At 43.5% G+C, this 21285-nt stretch overlaps 2 protein-coding genes across 3 annotated transcripts; one reads left to right on the top strand and one right to left on the bottom strand.

Annotated features, from left to right (window-relative positions):
* The first annotated feature begins 2425 nt into the window (after window positions 1-2425).
* On the top strand, window positions 2426-17466 carry LOC120786825 (sodium/hydrogen exchanger 3-like). The gene is made up of 16 exons (XM_040122524.1): window positions 2426-2732; window positions 10633-10935; window positions 11788-11948; window positions 12683-12761; window positions 12983-13160; window positions 13302-13522; window positions 13636-13838; window positions 13972-14061; window positions 14156-14226; window positions 14303-14432; window positions 14521-14666; window positions 15128-15251; window positions 15393-15566; window positions 16042-16096; window positions 16194-16280; window positions 16365-17466. Exons 1-16 carry the CDS (start codon window positions 2426-2428, stop codon window positions 16661-16663), a joined length of 2628 nt encoding a protein of 875 aa, XP_039978458.1. The 3' UTR covers window positions 16664-17466.
* A 356-nt stretch (window positions 17467-17822) lies between these two features.
* On the bottom strand, window positions 17823-20754 carry olah (oleoyl-ACP hydrolase). Of its 2 annotated transcripts, XM_040122526.1 has the most exons (8): window positions 20654-20754; window positions 20423-20536; window positions 20122-20336; window positions 19760-19898; window positions 19531-19630; window positions 18784-18911; window positions 18566-18648; window positions 17823-18124 (listed from the first exon to the last, which is right to left on the bottom strand). In XM_040122526.1, the coding sequence occupies exons 3-8, from the start codon at window positions 20249-20251 to the stop codon at window positions 17982-17984; spliced, it is 723 nt and encodes a 240-aa protein (XP_039978460.1). In that variant the 5' UTR covers window positions 20252-20336; window positions 20423-20536; window positions 20654-20754; the 3' UTR covers window positions 17823-17981. The 2 variants fall into 2 exon arrangements, with proteins under 2 accessions (XP_039978460.1, XP_039978459.1); XM_040122525.1 differs by having other exon boundaries at window positions 20423-20709.
* Window positions 20755-21285: the final 531 nt, after the last annotated feature.

Consider the following 21285-nt stretch of genomic DNA (forward strand, 5'->3'; position numbering starts at 1 on the left):
TAAACACACATGGATAGTGGCAATGAAGGCTCAACATGGTTTTTTGTTGTGCAGTGTGGCAAGGGAGGGGATGTTGGGGGCGCAGGTGCTTCTTTTCCAATAAGGGAGACAAATGGGTCAAACTGCCTTCCTGTCCTCATCTCATTGAATACTTAAGTGTATACATTTTGTGTAAAACACATGCACACACAGTGAGGAATCAAAATGTCCGTTTTACCGAATGAAGCCACGGGGGGGGGGGCATCAGTTTAAAGACACATGAGGAAAGTTATACACTCAGTTTATAGGTACACCTCGCTACAACTAATGCAGTCTAATACAAAAATCCTGCAATAAATCCTAGGATATAATGTTCAGTTTTTGCTGAAACAGTTGTGTGGTCATATACAGAGGGGTGTTTCAAATATTTTGTCCACCTTGTTTACATGGAAAAATGATTTTTTTATAGACTTCATGAAGGAAGGATTTTTTTTTTTGTAGGGGCTGTTGTGTTAGACTGCAATAGTTTTAGCTAGGTGTGACTAGTGAACTGGCAACTAAGTGTGTATTGAAGCTAAGCTGGGAGCATCTCTGTGGCCGCAATGTCCGCAGTTTGGGTCCGGCTGGGAGCCTTTGCTGTGTCTCTTCCTCTTTTGTTGATGACAATGCAAGTTTGTTCATTCATGCTACAACTAGGCCAACCAGCGCACAAACATCAGAAGGAGGAGTACACTGGTTAACACAAACACTAGATGGCCACAGAGAGGCCGTGAAGAAACGCTTGCCCGGCAAAAAAAGTAATAGAGAGTAAAGAATACATAGAATATACAGGGTATTGTATATTGTGTATAGGAATAGCCTGTATCTCAAAATAAGAAGACAAACCATTTTTAAACGTGTGAAATGATGTCAAGGATCGTTTGTCTGAGGGTAAGTTCTTCCAGGCGGAAGGAGCCTTAAACATAAATACTCTTTTTCCAATTGTTTTCCCGACTGTAGGAATGGAGAAGAAGTATTGTGTTCAAATGCCCCAAATTGATATATTGAGGAATGTGGTACCAAAAAAGTGTTGTAGGTAACGGGGATAGTTGAAAGGTACACATTTTCAGATGAATTGCAGCCAATGAATGTGTCTTCTTCTCTTGAGTGGAGGTCATTTAAGTGAGTTGCACTGTACGTTATGCAGTCATGAGTGGTAAAGGAACATCCGAGAGCTAATCTACAGAGATAATTCTTTGCTGTACTGAGGGGTAGAAGGTTAGTTTTGGATGCATTTTGGTATTGTTTCCTGTCATCTCACCACTATCATTATCTAATAAAGGCATAAAACAACCCCTAATATAATAATAATAATAATAATAAGAAGAAGAAGAATATCTATACCTAAACCAATTATGTCTAAGTGCAAATGCAGGTGGATATACCTGAAAGGTGTTATTATTGTGAGCATGACAGGTCAGAGTTGAAGCGGAAAGTAGTTAAGCAAAATCTACAATACACTTACTGTAAAAAGCTTGGCCGTCAATGTTGGCCTTCAGTGCCCCTTCCAAATAAGTGGTTTAGTACAGTGGCTGCAAGCCTTTTTGGCATGTGACCCAATAAATGAAGCTGTGTCTCTCTACAACTCCTCATAACAGGTTGCATTGATTTCACCTTCTCACACTGTTTGTTTAAATAGTATTTAGACGCACGAGGCAGTAAAAAAATGAGAATATCAATTTTTTTCTTAGTTCCTTTTCCTGTTTTTTTTTTTTTTTTAATCTTTCAACCCCTAAGGTTTGACCCCTTGGTTGATCTTGTCCCCCCAAAGCTGCATCAAGCAGCCTTGCCATATACCTTTATATATACATTAAGAAAGTATACAGAGGAGATCATGGCCAAAATTAGGCAAATAAAATGTGGAATTTAAAAAAAGTGGAATTTTACTTTAAATGGGCAAAGTTATCACCTATATCAGCTTCAACCAAGTTCATATCAAGTTATATGTAACAGCAATAATATTCCTTTGAAATTAGTTTATAAAAGGACTTTCGTGGACCGCATAAGGACAAGTGGTCTAACATCAGTGAAAACATGCTTATAAAGCATTCACTGCCAATAAAGAAAGGACAAGAGCATCAAATCCTCCATTGAGTAAAGTGGACAAACTAGCTGGTCTGGATACAAAGTGGGAGGAGACAGACGAGCATCAAGATGGGCTGAGCTTCACCTGCTGTAAAAAGCTGTATCCCTGGCAGAGAGGAGAGCAGAGAGGGGGGCCATCATTTTCTGGCCACGTAAAGATGTGGACTTATGCAAGAACAAAGTGAAAGAGACCTGAGAGGGAAGGAGGAGACACAGGAGATGAATGAGAGACTCTCCTACAATCTGACGTTGACCCGAGCACTTGAGTCAACAGCTTAAATAACAGTTGCAAAAGAGTTTGTGGAAACATTTTTTACCGAACATGGCAACTACTTGGCGATTTGCACTTTTTCTGTCCGTGTTGCTGATGGTGTCCCGAGGCCCGAGCCTCGCCAGTGAGGCAGGCGCTAAGTCGAGCGGTCATCATGAGGACACCTCAAGCTCAAACTCGACCTCTGCGAGCGGGATGGACTCGGGCCATGACACGACCGGACACACCGGTCATGATGACAGTGGTCATGGAGGAGGGCCCATCACCACCCTGCCCATTGTGACCTGGAAGTGGTCCCATGTTTCCGCCCCGTACAAGGTGGCCCTGTGGATCCTGGTCCCCTGGCTCTGCAAAATCAGTGAGTTCCACCAAGCCCTGTCCATGGAGGGCTGATCTCCATGTGATAAACTAAGTGTAGTGTAGGGCTGCAACCAACGTTTATTTTTGTTATTGATTCACCTGGTTATTATTTTTCAAGTATAAAATGTAAGAAAATAGTGAACAATGCCCGTTAGAATTTCCCCCAGGCCAAGGCTGACATCTTCAAATGTCTTGTTTTGTCTGACCACCAGTCCACAATCAAATCAAATCAAATCAAAGATATTCAGTTTAGTAACGTGTATGACAAAGTAATCCATTAAGTCCTCGCATTAGAGAGGCTGGAAACAGAAATTTCGACTAGGATTGTGAGTAGAATTCGAATCATTAGGATCTTTAATAGTGAGTAGAGTGCAGAACTAACGCTCCCAAGGTAAGGGTGGGTGATTTTCAATGCTGGAAGAAATATTTAGGTCTCTTAGTTGAGTTACCACAGTGTGCTCAATTAAAAAGTGGTATATTATCATATATATTATATTATTGGATTATTATGACTGATACATTCACCTGTAAGCAGCATTTGAATGTTGCAGCTGGTCACGTTGGAGCTATTTTTTTTACTACGTATATAATGTTGGGTAGTTTAATCCATAACAATACATCACATTGTAAAAGCTAATCATATAGTCGGTTATCAGTTTATTACGTACACGTAGCTAAAGGTTATTCAGTCTGGCACAACAGAAGGTTATAATGTAAAGTTTTCGGGGTAGTTTGTGATGCTGTTGAATTTCATTGCATTATACTGAGAGGTGTTTCTAATATTTTGTCCACCCCTCCTATATTAGCAAAGTCTACACTAAAGATTTTTCCCCTGAAAAGTGACGTAGAAGTATGAAGTAACGGAAAAAGTGGAAAAGCAAAGCGCCTCAAAGTTGTACCTAAGAATAGTACTTGAGTAAATTGCTTTCCACCAATGTATGTTATATTCTATGGTGATGGGGATGTAGAGTATGTTGTGATAGATAGTACATACAGATGTGAGCATCTGTCTTTGGCTAGTGCTGTGAATTAAATAGTTGACAGATCAAGGTACTTCCTCACAGAGTCGCAAAATTTCTATAAAGCCAATATTGCCACAGAGTGGTCCTGCTCTTTAAAAAAAAAAAAAAAATCCTTGTAGCAGTCTAACATAACCACAAAGATTAAAGGAATAGCTGCCTCAGTCTTTATTGGTAGAAGAATCTCTATTTTTTCATTGTACATATGGTCTTAATGCTCGACCCCATTCTAAGGTTTAGGCTTTGATTGCCGCTGGTTCTGTAAAATATGCATCCATTCATAAAACCCTACAACCAGTGTCACGCTACGTGTTTTCTAAGACGTCTGTATTTCAGAATTCAAAAGCCGTGCTTGGACATGGACAAGATACACTTGAAATACTGAATGGGACGTAAATGGAGGCCCAAAGGGAGCTTGACCTCTGTTGAATATCACACCAGATGAAGCTTTAGTTCTTGTCTTGTTCTGTTGTGATCACAGAACATTGTCATTAGCATTTCGTGTATACACAACAGACCCAAACGGGTCGCAGCACTGTGGACAATGTAAATGAATGAGGTTGCACACGTGTGTGTGTGTGTGTGTGTGTGTGTGTGTGTGTGTGTGTGTGTGTGTGTGTGTGTTGTGTGTGTGCATGTGTTTGTGTACGCGTCCACTCACATAAATATGGGACTGTGGTTTTTCTGTATATGATGCAGGGAATGACTCTGGAAAATCAGTGAAAACCGACACAACCTGCTGATTTTTTTTTTTTTTTTTTTTTTTTTTATAACTCTGCAGGTAGTTACAGTAGATATGTCAACTTCAGTGTTAATCTGTGCCGCCTTCGGCTGAAAATGTTACAGCAATGTTTGTACTGAAAGTAACCTGTCAGAGAGACTATTAGTGATAGCAGAGAAACGTGTTGTTGATGTTTTAGCAGGTGTTCCTGCAGCCACTGACATTTGGCTTTGGAGTTTTTGTGGAAAGAAATGTCCCCAAATTTTGCTAGTTGGCAAGGTTAAACGCTTTAAAATTGACTCAACATAGTTAAAGCTGATTTACATCTAAAAATTGATTTGCAAGTATATGTTTTTTTTTTTACGAAAGACGGCAGATCATTCACGAAATGCTTCAAAACCCCCAAACTTCTTCAAAGCAATTTAGAGTTCACACTTGAAAACCTTTTTAACCAAATAGGTTAGAAAGACCTCGATTAGAAAAGCTGTGCAGAACGCGAACATTAACACAAAGATTAGAGGACATGTTTAAAGCGTTACCGCCTTGAGCGCTATTTTATGCTTGCATTAAACTTTTATAGATGTGGCAACAATAGGACTCATAAATGTTTGACTGCTAAGTCAGGGCAGGCCTGGGACAAATTTGTTCTGCAACAGGAAACCATGGGCGTGTACTTAACTTTAAATATGAATAGAAATGGGACATTTACACCACTTGTTAAGAAAGCTGTGAATTTCAATATGATGTATGGGGTGATGTAGTCAAAGGAACTGAAACAAAAAAAGTTCAATACAGCAATCTTACATAAACCAGAACGAAAACAATAAGTGCCCATTCAAATTTCAAGTAAGACTTTATACTTACTCATCGTGGTTCGCTGAAGTGCAGACAATGGCACCGGTTTTCTTCAGATCTTATTTCCTCTTTGCAGCTTTACAATGCTTGTCTTCTTTTATTTCTTCCTCACTGTGGTCAAGTCCCTCTTCCTGGCGCTAGCTGAAGGACAGTGGACAGTAAATGCGGGTTTACGTATGTGGCGTGGACTAGAAAGCTTCCTTTTCACCCGGTTCAGCCTGTGCCTGAACGTAACTTCTCCGGTCTGACCTCATTTGGAATCATTTTATGTGATCAAAACGGGATTGTTCCACATTTCAGAAGTTTAGGGTAATTTTTTCAATCTCTTCTCCTCGGTTATTAAATCTTATAGGATCAGGTCAGGGACAAGGGTACATTTTTCACATTTACTGCCACCCTCAGTGGTTTGCTCCATTTAATGGTGGTGACACTGGAAATGAGGTCTATCCTATTGTATTGCTCATTTGACGTCACACCTCAGAGTGATCTCATAATGAAAAGCAACAGGTGAACACCAAAAAGTGAATATACAGTAAAATGTACTTTACTCCTAAAGCATCTGGTGGGTGAGGTCGGAAATGACACATTTTATTGAGCAAAAACGGATATTACATAGCAGCTTGAAATGACAAAACATAACATTACGATCTTTAACTGTAACTACTGTACCTCCCAGTCTTAAAATAACCTTTGTCTGACCTCTCAATTGCACCAAGGGGTTGACCTCTCTTTGTAGCTTTCACAGAGCTATGGCCATTTCAGAATGATTGAAAGGTTTAAGTTAAAGGGCAGCCACTGTTAAGCAGGATATATTAGGTCATTAGTCGGTAGGGCTGACCAGGGGAGTGCACGCTTGACTGTGCATGCTGTGCAGCTAAATGTTCTTATAAGTATGATTTACAGCCTTTCGAAGCAATTGGAAACCAACAGGATTCCTATCAGATACCGCATGTGCTCTGCAACCGGATGAACAAAAGGAATCGTGCTAAATTATATTAACTCCACAGTGAAATAAGTGACGTCGTTTACCTAATAATCCCTCGCGCATTTTATTTCTGTATGAGCTATTTATGTTGCTCTTGGTAGGCACAGACAGGCTCACACCTGTGTGAGAGCTTTCGTACCAAATCATCAAACCAGTGCATCTTACCAATGGGGCCCATTGTCCCTTGTCTTGCTCAAACAGGCAGGGACAAAGAAAACCTCCGGTCATAATCCAGCGACTTCAGTGATTCAACCCTTAGGGGGAAAAGTACATTTCACAATGCGGGCAAATATACCTTCACTTTGGAGAAAAATGTTTGTTTTGTAAGCCATTCACTGACCAGAGTTAGCTCCCTTTTAAATAGTGTAGTGGTTATTTAAAGAATGAAGTTGCTGTTATTCTATATTCTTTTTATTGTCAACATATCCAATGAAAGTACCCATGCGTTAGCCCCTCTCTTAACACGTTCCAACTTCGCAACCCTGTCTGTTGTGCTTCCTTCTCTGACTGAAGACATAAATCCATAAATACAGTTCATGAATGTATATACTTTGATTTATAAAAAAGGGTCAGCAATTTCCTAAAACAGCTGGGCGTTATAGTTTTTACCAGATGTTACTCATGACGAGTAATTACTGCATTTAATGGGAACTATTTTCAGCTGCGGATCAATACACTAGTGAGTATTATGGCTTGGACACACTTACTGTCCGCGTCCGTGTCCACGGAGAGCTGCGGACTTTTCTTTGGTCGTGCAGGATGTACATGTGGTTCCATTAATATTACAACTGAGGTTCCGCGTAGATCTTGCATTCCATGCATGCACGTCTCCCGATCCACACTCCATTCCAGGTGATGGCGGCAATTCACCACAGCGTTGTTTGCCAACCGCTATGAAAAATCATGAAGTATAAGAAGAAGAAGTAGCATTTTTTTGATTGCAGGCATTTTCATCTCTCCCAAGTGTCTTTACAGTTTCTCGCCAGGAGTTCAACGCCATTTTCCATCTTTGTGTCGTTTAAAAGAAGATTCATGTAAATGTTGGTAACGCCAGATCTCCTCCCACAGCCTCTCTTCAAAACAAGAATCCATTTTGTTAAATGGAGCATGGGCAGTCACCGCACTTGCTGTGTACACAGTCTGCGCAGTCACAAATTTTGGGCTGCGTATGTCCGCATAGGGGTACTGGCGGACACGGACGGATGACGACAGTTACATAACGTGGGAATGCCGACGCAGAAATTATGAATTGGCCTTTAAGGCAGCAAAAACAGTGCATGTGGAATTGACTCAAAATGAACTACAGTGTCCTGGTTCATTGCAATGAAGGAACATGTCACCAACAGTGTGGCTCATTGATGTGTTTTGAACAGTTTTTTGGATAACAATGGAGCTCTATGGCACAGAAAAAATAAGCATGACCAAGCAAGACTTGTCAGAACAATCAGTTTATTGTTGGTTTTGGTCTTTTCATGGGATTTGTTGACAGAGTACCACTTTATATCGATGATAAATATTGCATTTTGAAACAAAAAATGTCAAAATTTTCAGGACAAAACAAATGTATAAACTTATTAACTTATGAATCATAGCTGCATGATATCATACGGGTAAACTGTTCAAAGGAAAGCTGGAGGAGACCTGTCTCTTACGTCAAGGGAGTCTTTAACCATGATTGCTCAATGTCAGTGTCAATCATTACTAAGCACAAAGCTGGGAGCCGAGGCCAGTGGAAATATTCCTGAACACGTGCAGTTATTCTTTCAACAAATGACCTCTGCTCCATCACTCGCTCCCTAACTCCCGGACACACAAATGCGCACAGGCAGAAAATGTGTCACCGTGAACTTGAGTGGATGTGTTAGAGACTTGAAAGCAAAAAAAAAAAAAAAGCAATGACTGGTGAAGGTTTCAAATGTGACTGAATAACTGGAGACTTTCCTTGGACATCCGTTACTCCCCCCTTTAATCCACCTAACCTAAACACTCACACTCACACACACTCACACACACACACACAACCTTGGTCATAGAGGAGATACTGTACATATAAAAGGCTGAGTCCGGCATTCTGCACTCTTCTGAATTCACTCCAGTGCTGCTCACCACAGACTGTGGCAGGAATGAAGATACAAAGTCCCAGACTGAGATAGGAAGATGGAGCGCTAGAGATTAGTGAAATGATAGTGACGGTAAATAAGAGTCAGTAGGACAGGAAGCAGAAATCCACAAAACAAAAAGCAAGGATAAGAAGAGTGACACACTGTCCGGAATTTCAGTCGGACTTTGGTACAGACACTATACTTCCTTGATGTCTGAGGATTTATAAGCGAAGACGCAGGACCTTTTTTTTCTGGATTGTGGCTTCTCTTTTCACTCTATTTGGCCTATTTATTTGACCAAATGCAACGCTGCGGATATGTGCCCCTCTGGCTGTTGGGGTCAATGCTGATGATGTTCCCCGTCTCAGGGGTCTCGGTGAAGGACAGAGCGGCACTAGCGCGTCAGGAACCCCATCCGAAGCCTTCAGAGTCCATGTCGAACTTGAATCGGACCGAACAAGGTCACGACTCCAGCGTCACAGAAGTACCCATCGTGACCTTTAAGTGGCACCATGTGGAGAACCCTTATCTAATTGTATTATGGGTATTGGTGGCTGGTTTGACTAAACTGGGTATGTAACACACATTGTATGTGATAAAATGTGTTAGAATAGTTTGTTTGTTTTTTATAATGTAGGCTGGCAGATATGGATCATGGGTGAATAAAGAGCCTAAATAGTGAAGCGTCAGCCTGTTAGAGTTAGAGAGATTCCCCTGTCAGAGAAGATAATGTCGAGCTATTTTTATCCCACCTAATGTAAAGCAATGACAGTGTTGTCCTGTCGTCGCACACACTGGAAGACTCTCTCTTGTCTTCCACGTAAGCATACACCTAAATGATTCCATCTAACGTTACAATAGTTTCTTAAATTTTCTAAACAAAGGTTTTATAGTTTTGTGAAGGGATGGAGGACCCACGCTTTATCCTTTTATATTCCTTTTCCTTTTTTTTTTTAGAAAGCCTGCAAATGTAGTTTGAAATCTAAAATGTATCTTTATGGCATTAAATATTCATGACTATATAAGCGACAATTTAAAGTTGGAAAAAAAAAAAAACCCACTTACTTTTGCTCATAGTTTAAAACTCAGCTGATCTGAGGACTGTGTAGGTGTGGTTTGATCAGATCCGACTGACAGTGTCGGCAACATACGCGAACAACCCCACAACTGTCATCGCGTTTTTTTGCCAAATGTTGCTAAACTCTCACTGTTGCACGGAAGAGCGTGATATCACTTTTTGCACCTAAAACCACGTGAGCAAGCTCAAAAACAAATGCCGATAACAGAAATCTCTAATGTGAAGAAACCAAAACTGTTCCAACTCTGGCGGATAGTTTTTGTTCATGTTATGCTCCTATCAATCATCGTGAGAAGCTGACCGAGAAAATAGGTTTTCAGGGCCGTTAACCACGAGAAAGTATGTTCTGCGAGAGAGAGAGAAAATTTTAAATTGCATAGTGTGTCACCGGCTGCAGCCGTGAACGGTAACCGGTGTTATCGACACAGCATGCTGTCCCATAGAACAGAAAGGGTTCTTCTGTTTTTAGGGATGTTTCTACCGTCAGAGAACTTCCACAGATTGTCAAGAAGATTACACTGTTTGGGTTCCACATACATGCACACGTATAAACCCAGCTCTGAAATACTGGATAATAGACCAAAGTTTCCTTAACATAATCTTTGACCGCTTTTGAATGGAACATATCATCAGAACAAACGTCTGACCCTGTGGGTTGGAAAAAGAAATCCACATTTTTAAATGGATCTTTTGCCATGGTTCTGTAGCCTGGGTTTCATTATTAAATAAGCTTTAGTGACACTTTCTCAGGCCATTAAGTCAAGTACCCTTAAGCAAAAGTCTGTCTTTAGTTACGCAGAGAGATTTCTACACCTTTACACGTAACCACCAAGGTTAATCATATCCCGGAACGAAAAAGGGACATTCTCTCAGTTAAGTGCAGCAGTTGATCATTTGCAAATTTTGCAACCTCACAAGGGTTTCAGATTTATGGTTTACAATTCAAGGAAGCAATATAGAGGGTAGTCTAACCTCAGATCTATAGAAGATTATGTCTTATTATTGGTTGATGGTTTTTGCTTGGAAACCCACTAGGGAAAATCTCAAGTTTAATTTTATTTATTTTGATCAAGTTCATGAAAACTCGGCTTGTCCTCTCTTACTTTGTCTTGTCTTCTCTTCTTCTTTCTTCCCTCAGTCATTGAGGCTAACCACCATGTGACCAGTGTGATCCCAGAGAGCGCCCTGCTCATCTGCTTCGGCTTCATCCTGGGTGCGATGATTTGGGGTGCAGACAAGGCACAGACATTCAAGCTGACCCCAACAGTGTTCTTCTTCTACCTGTTACCTCAAATCATCCTTGACGCGGGCTACGCCATGCCAAACAAGCTCTTCTTCAGCAACTTGGGGGGCATCCTGGTCTATGCGATCATCGGGACCTGCTGGAACGCTGCCAGCTTGGGGCTGTCGCTGTGGGGGTGTCACCAGGGAGGAGCCATGGGTAAGAGAAGCTTTAACTTTATTTCATTCCAGCAAGCCGCCTGCCACTACGCACGCGTGACATACATATGTAGAAGTGACAGTAAAGCTTGAGCTCGAACTGCGTTTGCGAACAATCCGATTCTTTGCAACGGCTCTTTGGTACGAATGACGGGAATCGAGATCGCGTTTGGCGAAAGCAGTTCTTTTTATTGTTGTGCCCAAATTTCACTGCCCCTAGTGATTATTTGGCAGATAAACCTAGTAACGCTCGCCTCCTAACAAACAAGACTAGGTAAAAACCTTGTATATGGCTGGACAGTGTATGGGGGTGCGAAATTCGGGTCATTTTGTTACAGGGATATTCCGTTGAGTATGCAATAAATTTGGAATGAGCTGCCCTGTTTGCGCCAATTCATTTTGAAAGAGGAACGGCCAATGGGGAAACCTCTAACACCTGGCCAACCAGTGGTGTAACTTCATCAGTCAGTCAGGGACAGACATTCGCGTTTTGCAGGGCTGGGCCTGCTGTTAATGTCCAGCCGAAAAGACGAAAGAATGACGTCGGCTTTTGGAAAGGATCAGAGCCACAGGATCCAGCTCACTTCAAAGAGCCGTAAAAAAAAAAAAAAAAACTGTCCACAGTGTCACCGCTCTGGTGTGAAAAGTACTTTTATTTGACGAGATGAACTGGAGAGAGGTCTGAGATGGAGAGCCAACACTTATTCAAAAGGGCTTGTCATAGGATTGTAAGCATCTTGTGGATTGTAGGGTGGTTAAAGGTACAGATATCTTACTGATTCGTTCAACTTCCTGCTCAGTTACAGTAAATAAAAGCCAAATTTTGTGTGTCTTCCTGGGCCGTGTGCCGTAGGCGACCTGGACATCGGCCTGCTGCAGTATCTTCTTTTCGGCAGTCTGATTGCTGCTGTGGATCCTGTAGCCGTCATCGCCGTGTTTGAGCAAGTCCACGTCAACGAGGTCCTCTTCATCATGGTTTTTGGAGAGTCGCTGCTCAACGACGGTGTGACAGTGGTTCGTATGCTACGATGCTATGCGAATCCTGCGCTTAACTTCTCTTGAGGATACCTAAGAAGTTTGCTAGGTTTGCTGAGACATCCATCATTTGAAAGTACACTTTCAAGACATGGATTTTAAGGAAAGCAAGCATTCTGCATGTTATGAATCATTAAGTTCTATTCATTGCTAAAACAACAGTGAGCAGTGGAAGGGAATACAAGGGTGATACTTTTAACTTTCCACACCTTTCTAATGACGGTGTCAAAGAGTCAGCCATAGTCTTCGGAGGTTGCACGCACATCATGCGTGTTTTGGAGGTATTGGATAATAATCTTCGCAAAAATACGAGAAAATATCTGCACTCTGCTGTATCCTGGTTTTCCTCATGTAAACGTAAAGGTGTGAACACACCTACATATGTGTATGTATATATGTATATGTATGTGTGTATGTATGTATATAGTATATATATATACACACACGTCACACATCATCCGTGGATTTTGGATAATTAATAATATACAGTACATATGAGGATAATATACCCAAATATTTTAACTACTGGCAGTGAAATAAATATGTTGGATTATTTCTAAACGCATGGAGTTCAATTAAAAAACAAGGTTTGTAAACAAAAAGTCATATATCTAATACACAACTGCATAAGAGAATTTTAAAGAAAACCTTGTGACAGAAATTCGAAGACAAATAAAAATAGAACATTCACTTTCTTCTTTTTCTCCTCTTAGGTGCTCTTCAATGTATTCGATGCGTTTGTGTCACTGGGAGGATCCAAAATTAATGCTGTGGAGATCATTAAAGGAATAAGTAAGATGTGATTTTATTCACCCATTAGGAGGGTTGGTGTAACAGCCAGTAGGCCTGCCTGGCTCAGTGGACACTACTGGGGATTGGTTTTAGAGATGCTGTGTGTATGCAGAGGGGTTAACACAGGGCTATTTTGGACGTCCATTAAATATCTAAGTTGCAGTACGTTGGATAACATGAAAATAACTTTTTACACATGCGTCATCTTTCTCTCTCTCCAGTTTCCTTCTTTGTGGTGGCGTTTGGCGGTTCCCTCTTGGGCTTTGTGTTTGGCCTGCTGGTCTCTCTGCTGACCAGATGCACTAAAAACATCCAGATCATCGAGCCAGGCTTCGTCTTTGTCTTGGGATACCTCTCCTACCTGACTGCGGAGATGCTCTCCCTGTCTGCCATCCTTTCGTAAGCACTCCTTTAAAAAAAAATTCTATTTTCTTTTATTATTTCTGCGTCCATCTTGAAGAAGGATTTTTACAAGGAGGCATAAAAGTCATAAATATATTCAAGTTGCGCTAAATTTGTTTCTGTGTTCTCGTTCTGTAGGATCCTCTTCTGTGGTATATGCTGCCAGAAGTACATCAATGCAAACATGGACGAGAAGTCTGTCAGCACAGTCAGATATGCCATGAAGGTCCTCGCTAATGGGTCAGAAACCATCATCTTTGTCTTCCTCGGCATCTCGGCCATTGACAAGTCAATCTGGGTGTGGAACACGGGCTTCATCCTCCTCACGCTCCTCTTCATCATTGTGTATAGATGCATTGGTGAGGCCTTGCCTTTTGCCGTCAGTTTTGAGAGGAGACAGTACGCAATCCGATGTCAGAGGTCACAAGGCAGACTGTGCTTGTGTGTTTTTATGTGTGTGTGTATACTACAGGTGTCTTATTCCTCACCTGGATCCTGAACAAGTACAGAATGGTCCCCATAGGGTTCATAGATCAGGTGATTCTGAGCTACGGCGGTCTGCGAGGGGCCGTTGCATACGGCCTGGCTGTGATGCTGGATGAGGACAAGATAAAGGAGAAGAATCTGATGATCAGCACTACTCTCATCGTAGTCTACTTCACCGTCATTTTTCAGGTAACCGCTCTTGTGCTTTAGCCACAATAGTGTGTTGGTATGTGTGGTTTTTTTTTTTTTTTGCAGTTCAATTACACAACACAGGTAACAGCTTCGTCTGGCATATCTCTGCTTGGAACTCTTCCTCTTGCAGGGAATAACAATGAAACCTCTGGTCACGTGGCTTAAAGTGAAGAGAGCTGCAGTAGTGGAGCTCACACTCATAGAAAAAGTGCAGAACAAGGTAAAGCTCAAAATGGATCACTTCACCTTTTACAGTTTTCCTTGCCAGTTATTAGTCTTTATTTTTAATGAGTCTTTCTCCTCTTGTCGTTCAGGTGTTTGATCACTTGCTCGTTGCCATAGAGGACATATCCGGACAAATAGGACATAACTACATGAGGGACAAGTAGGTAAAGACATCTTAGACGAATGAACTAGTAAAAAATTTCTTGACTGTAACCATCTCTTCTCCCGCTGCGAAGGTGGAATAATTTCGAAGAGAAGTGGATGTCGAGGGTCCTGATGAAGCCGTCGGCGAGGAAGAACCGCGACTACGTCTTCAACGTCTTCCATCAGCTGAACCTCAAGGACGCCATGAGCTACGTGGCTGAGGTGAGGGTCGCGTGCCGTACACGTTTATTGTCCTTCCGCCGGTCAGCGGCAGCCGGTAAAGGGAAGCCCTCTCGTCTCGTTGGTGCAGGGTGAGCGCAGAGGCTCTCTGGAGTTCGTGCGCAATGAGACCGCGATCGTCGACTTCAAGAAAAAGTTGGGGGACGACTTCGCAGAGGTCATGCCCGACATCACGGCTGACACGTCGGACGATCACGGCGCAGTGCCCAACGTGAGGTGAGAAGAGAAAAAAAAAAAACAACCACTTTGACCTGGTATCCAACGCAATCACTGTTAGTCTAGGTACAAGCCAGTGTATGATCAGCTGATCGTGAAAGAACTCCTTATCAATAATCTAATTAAAAAACAAACAAACACTCCAGTGCCCTTCATTATTTTCATTTCAGCTCCGAATTTGAAAACCAATGTATTTAAATACAGAGATGCCAAACGCACATGAACTATTCGGAGCTCGAAAACTAGAGCTGATCTACTCCATTCATTAAAACGGAGCAACCGACACTAGAGCAGCTACGCCCGCAGGTGACTGCTCCGACGCTGCCACCTGGTGACCACAAGCAGTCACAGCATTTTTTTTTTTTTCCTCCCACCGCGTTTTGTGTGAGAAGTTCCGAGTGTGATGAAGACGAGTGACACGTTGTTGTTGATGTTGAGTGTGTTTTTCTTTCTCGCTGCAGAAGAGACCCCGTGCCATCAGTGAGCTTGGAAATGCATGAGCAGAACATGAAGGGAACGAGGGGCACTGAGGAAATTAACACTCACCACCTGCTGCAGCAGCATTTGTACAAGGGCAGGAAACAGGTAAACACGTCCGTGCATCAACCATCTGGACGAGAAACGGGTTACAGACTGTCTTCCCGTCTTCTTCGCCCTGTCAATAATCGGCTCTCAGATCCGGACACTGACTCTGCCATTCCTGCCTCTTGTTTTCCGGGTTGTCAGCACCGGCACAGGTACAGTCGGAGTCACTTCGACGTCAACAAGGATGAAAACGAGGTGCAGGAGATCTTCCAGAGGACCATGAGGAGTCGTCTGGAGTCCTTTAAGTCTGCGAAGATGGGCGTCGCTCCGCCGAAGACCATTACCAAGCACCCAAAGAAAGACCAGCAGCAAAAGGTCGGAGCCTTGATCTGTAACATGCATGGAAATGCACACAGAAGCCCGCAGGGCCGGGAATCGAACCTCAATATTGTGTTGGTTGCAGTTTCTGTCAGGTGTCAAATACCGAAATCCGCCACTGAACGCCTGGACGTGTTTTCTCATAAAGTTATTATCTGATCAGATAGTGCCTAAAGTTTTCAAGTTCCTATAGTATTTAAATACGAGTTCTGTCAACACGTCGACATAATTTTATTTATACAAAGTCATTAAGTGGCTGCTAGTGTTTAGACAACTCTGCTTTCTTTTGTTAAATCAAACAATGGAGCAGAAAAACATGATCATATTTACCAAGGGACGGTATTAAAGAAGTAGAATTTTGAAATTGTAAATAATACGCAGTCCTAATAGTCAAATCCTGTGCTTTTTCACATTCTGTTTCTTGGTTTTAAGATTTAATTTACAAATTCAGTGACTTCTCTACCTACTGCAGATGCCAAATGGGAAATCACTGGAGAAAAGTAAAAGCTACCAGTCTGGTGATGAAGGTTTGTGTCGGTGTTCCAGCTTTAACAGCCCTTTAATGACCGAACCCTTCACGAAGAGCTTTTTAAACAACGATCTCCTCATTTTTTCCTCTTCTAGACTTTGAGTTCTCAGAGGGAGACAGTGCCTCCGGCTATGACGCCTCACGCAGTTCATACCCCATGAGGGTCACCTACAGAGCAGGAGGTAAAATAAATCCATCCCCTTTGCTCACTCGTCTCTGACCCGCAGACCCTGTCGGCACTAATGCAGTTTCTTCCCCTCACCCAGCTGGCATTGAGAACCCTGCCTTCATGCCGGACATGGACCCCATGGCCCCGGTTCAGATCCCCCCGTGGCTGGCGGAGGCCGAGCTCGACTCCGGCGTGGTCGCTCCTTCGCAGCGAGCCCAGGTGAGGCTGCCTTGGACGCCCGGCGACCTGCGCCGCCTGGCCCCGCTTCGCATCAGCGCTCGCTCCACCGACTCCTTCGTGCTGGCCGACGCTCCGGCCACGCAGCAGAGGGAGGACGAGGATCTGCCTCCGCCTCCGCCCCCGCCCCCTTCCAGCGGAGACGGTGGCCACATGTAGCAGCATCCCGACCCCCCCTTCTCCCTTTAACCTGGCTGCCAGAGACACAGAACCCAACCTCAGACCTTGCACCTTCTACCCTCAAAATACTGACTAGGCAATGCTTTCTTGTCCGTGCCACTCTTTAATCTCAGTCTCGCGTTTTCAAACGAAACATTCACAGTCCCATCACTTGTGTGTTCTCGAGGTAGCTTCTCCCGTCGCTCTAATGTCAGCCTTCAACGAGCAAAGGAAAGCTGCGGGTAAAGCGAGAGATCCTTTAGGCACGGTGGCATGTTTTCTTTTTTTTTTTTTTACCAGCACATGCTGAACATTGTCATATTTTCTCCTCCGGTTCATAGTCAACCATTTTAAAAATTGTAGATCGGCCCTTAAGGAGTACCTCGTTCCTGAATGTGATGCAAAAACCTTTTTCAAGCACTGTAGATATTTATAGATTGTGTTGTTTATAAAGATAATAAAACGGGGGCTTTAATTAAGAGTTCTATGAAATCAAATCCAACTGTATAATCTGAATTTAGGGCTTTCTTGTTTTTTTCCTCATGTGTCTCAGAACAGTACTTGAGGTTGAATACTGAACTTGAATAATAAGACCATTGTAAAAATGTGACTTGTATAATAAAGATATATTTATTCACAAATGACGTTTTAAAAAAAAGGTGTGGACACGTCCACCGTCTCAAACCTGCGCACAGTCCAACTGTTACAAACATTTTATGTACCTCCAACAGAGAACACTGACTGGCTGGGCGTGGTTTTGAACTGTATGCATTTTCAAATATGGACTTAGAAATAAAAATGTAGAAAAATATCTCTCCGTGCAGTCAATTTTGTTTGGTAGGTAACAGGTGTCGGGGGAAAGAGAATCGCACAGGATCCTTCCTTAATCCCTTAACAAGTAAAGGGAGACAGGTTAGTTTGTTTGGGATGGCATCAGGGCTTAATCCTCGCTCAGCCTTAAAAAGAAAAATTAAGCTTTTTCTTTTTAATTTAAATAGGCAAGCAAAACGCCCACATTTCCCCCGTTTGTGCCCAATATCACGTAGGAAAAATTCTGACTTTTCGACTGCAAACGCCAAAGTGCTCCCTTTTGGAGGAGACCGGGCTCAAGGAGGTTCAAGAACATCGACATTGCAAGGCACCAAGTCCGCACGGGCTATTCAGGAGCTGCATCAATTTAATTCAATTCATAAGAAGCGGCGCCGACACAGTTTAGACACAAAATGTTACACTGCTGAGATGTAAGGAATTAAATTCGATGGCAACGAATTAGGGAAAATTAAAAAAAAAAAAAAAGTCAGTAATTGTAAACATTTCATTATAAATAGTCCATTCCGGAGGTTTCCAGATGCTTTGTGACATAGTCCAATATAACCTTCTCATTCCCGGAATCCTTCAGGTAAAAATGAGACCCTTCGAACATCCTGATGGTGAAATCTCCCGACGTGGCGTCCTTCCAGGCTGTTGATCAAAACAGAGAACTGCCGTTAATTACACACAAGTGCGAGCTGGGAGAATCAATCGTTCTTTCGTTCTGTCTGTCTTCGGCTTACGCGGCGCACGATGCTTTTAGATCAGCACCTACAGCCACGGGCCCTGTTGCCCGATACGTACTTGGAGCAGTTTCAGCCTTTTGCTCGCCGCACTGCAGGTAGTTGCCCGTAAAGATGCCGGTCATGCGTCTCTGATCGGAGGCAGCTCGTTACGTGCGCTTGTTTGCGATTTGTCACTACACCGCTCATCTTTCCACTCCTCAGCGCGGCTAAAAATTCGTTCGGCCCGACGGGTGCGCGATCGCGGACACCGAGCATCCCGAACGCTACCTCGGCACTGCCCGTCGCGTGCGGCTGGAGTGAGCGTGCGACAAGGCGTCGCACCCGCAGGGACGCCGGGATATCTGACCTTGTAGGTCATGAGGAATGTCGTCTCTTCCGTCAAAACATGTGACCGGGCAGGACAGCAATGGGTCGTCTGGCTTGTTACACCTGCAGGGGGGGGATAAAATAAAAAAAATCAGCGACTCCTACCACTACTAACATGCGTCCCGAGCCCCGCACTGCTTGGGCGTGATGGTTAAACAGGAATTTAAGAACAAAAAACCGACAGAGCCGTCAGCCCACCTGTAGTTCTCCACAATGCGCAGGTCGGCCTTCAGGGCAGGAAGGAAGAGCCCCAGGACGACCAGCCACCTGAGAAAGTCGTCGTCCGATAACTCGCTCCTCTTCGGGGCTTCGATGCGCATCTCTGACTAAGAGACAACACGGGAAGGTCGCATCACCAAAACCAAACTCTCCTGTTCTATCCGTCTAAACTATACGTGTTCAGTTGCTGTTTATTGAGAAAGAGCCACATGTTTTGGTCTGTGGACCTTCGGCAGGTGGGATCTGAATCCGAATAAAGCCGGTACAGGTGAACAACAAGCGTGCGGGATTTCTGTCTCCCTCTCAGTTTACAGATTTTTTTTTTTTCTTCCTGGTCATTTGCGGATGTCATTGAAATAAACCTACGGCGTCTGAGGAGGCCTTTGAACATTTTTCTCCGCACATCGTTGAAAAATATTTAACGGAGACGAGGTTTTTTATTTGCACAACATCATAAAGAACATGATTCTCATTCTGAATCAAAGCTCGTTTTTGAATGTGGTAGTTTTTGCGCCGTGTAGGATAATTAGAGGTTTTCATTATTATGGAGTCAGTACCTGGAATTAGTGAGAATCAGTCGGACAGGTATAAAAGAGAAGAGACCAGTTGTCAAATGTAAACTGAAATCTGGACACTGGCGCGCGTGTTTTAGTCATTTTTAGTGGATATTTGATACTGGCAGATACCGAGTGGGGAAGTGGGGATAAATTAGATAAATACACTCACATAAGGCGCAGAGGCACCAGACAGGAAGACGTGAACCGGTTCCAGGTTGTGGAGTTTCTTCAGGGCCTCCGCCACGGCGAAACTCGTGAAGGCACCAAAACTAAGGGAGACCAGGAAAGTGCAGACGTGGCGCTTATATGAAAGAGGTTGCATGTATTAGAGCAAAAAGAAGAAGAAAAAAAAAAGGCATGGAGAACACGGACAGGTGTTGTGCTATTCTCAATCCCACCTGTGGCCAAAGAGAGCAAACGGCTTCTCTCTCAGCACCGGCAACAGCACACCAAGGACCTCGTCCACGATCTGCTGCATGTTCTGTAGGAACGGCTCTTTGGCTCGGCTCTCTCTGCCTGGGAGTCTGACGGCAAACACTGAAGGTGACGGCAAAGGTGTTAAAAACAAACAAACAAACAACATTTCCAGCCACGTCGCTTCTTTGTTTTATGACACAAAGACACGAGGGGTTTTTGACGTTAACGTGCCCTTTAAGCAGAGTAAATGGGGACAAAATGACGGTAACAATCTTTCCAAACATCCGAGAAATGGCGAAGGCCGAGTGAAGCTGCCGCACGTTTCGCCATCCAGGTGTGTTACCTTCGATGGCGCCGCTGAGGAGGTTTCCCCAGCGTGCGTAGTGTACGGACCCTCCGCCTGCCCAGGGGAAGCAGATCAGCCTGGCCGCCGCGTCCGGCCTCCGCTTGAAACAGCTGACCAGCCTCTCCATCCTAAATGGACGCCACAGACGAGGGTCTCGCTGCTGCTCGGGGACTGGCGGCGCCGCCGCAATGCCTCCGTTCCTGTTTCAGCGACTGGACACGCAGACAGAGACGTTGGCTTTTCCCCAAAAGCAGAAACGAATTGAATTTAGGGGGGTTAGTAAACTAGGGAATCCCACCTGTTTGATGCCGGCGGCTCCACCGACGTCTCCTGGGAAAACAGCGGTAATAGCTCACGTCGAAGTGCGACGCTTCCTGGTTACTCTTCTTCTACGGTTTTACGCGCGGAGCTGCTGTAAAAAAAATCATACCCGCGGGTGACTCTGGAGACATCTAGCGTTGCGGGAGTGCGCATCTCCGCGCAAGGGGTGCAGCTAATCGACGGTAGTTGTCGCAAGGCGTCGCCTTACCAGTTTTTTTCGGCCTCGGCTTGATGCGTGTTCCCGGGATCCCCGGGCGGACGGGTTGGCCCCCACAGCCCCACGCTGTTATTCCAAAATACGACTTAAAAAAAAAAAAAAAAAAAAAAGAAAAAGAGGTTTCTAGGAAGTGACGTTGTTGTGTGCTGTTGGAATTTCCAGACGGATTTCCCTCGGTTGAGGAGGAGGAGGAGGAGGCGGGACGGAACAGCTTCGTCAAGTTACACAGAGATACGCGGGGTTGTGCCGGAAGTTCGCGCAACCGTCCTTCTCCGATCGGCAGGGGCGTTCACATCGGTCGCTCATTGAAAAGCGGCAATACCCGAGTGTAAACAAACAAACAAACAAACAAACAAACAAACAAACAAACAAACAAACAAACAAAAACAAAAAACTTAATTGCAAGTGAAAGTCCTGAATTCAAAACTTTACTTAATTAACAGTATAGAAATATTGTAAGTGAAATGTACTCAAAGTAGCAAAAGTAGAAGTTCTCTTTATGCAGACAGTCTTACAGTAAGTACGTTATATTATTTGATTATTCTGATGCATTAACTTGCAAGCAGCTCTTTAGTGACGCTTTTGATCAGTGTAGAGCCAAAATTCACTACTTTATACTAGAG

This window comes from Xiphias gladius, chromosome 24, assembly GCF_016859285.1.
Source record: "Xiphias gladius isolate SHS-SW01 ecotype Sanya breed wild chromosome 24, ASM1685928v1, whole genome shotgun sequence".
NCBI classification, from domain to species: domain Eukaryota; kingdom Metazoa; phylum Chordata; class Actinopteri; order Istiophoriformes; family Xiphiidae; genus Xiphias; species Xiphias gladius.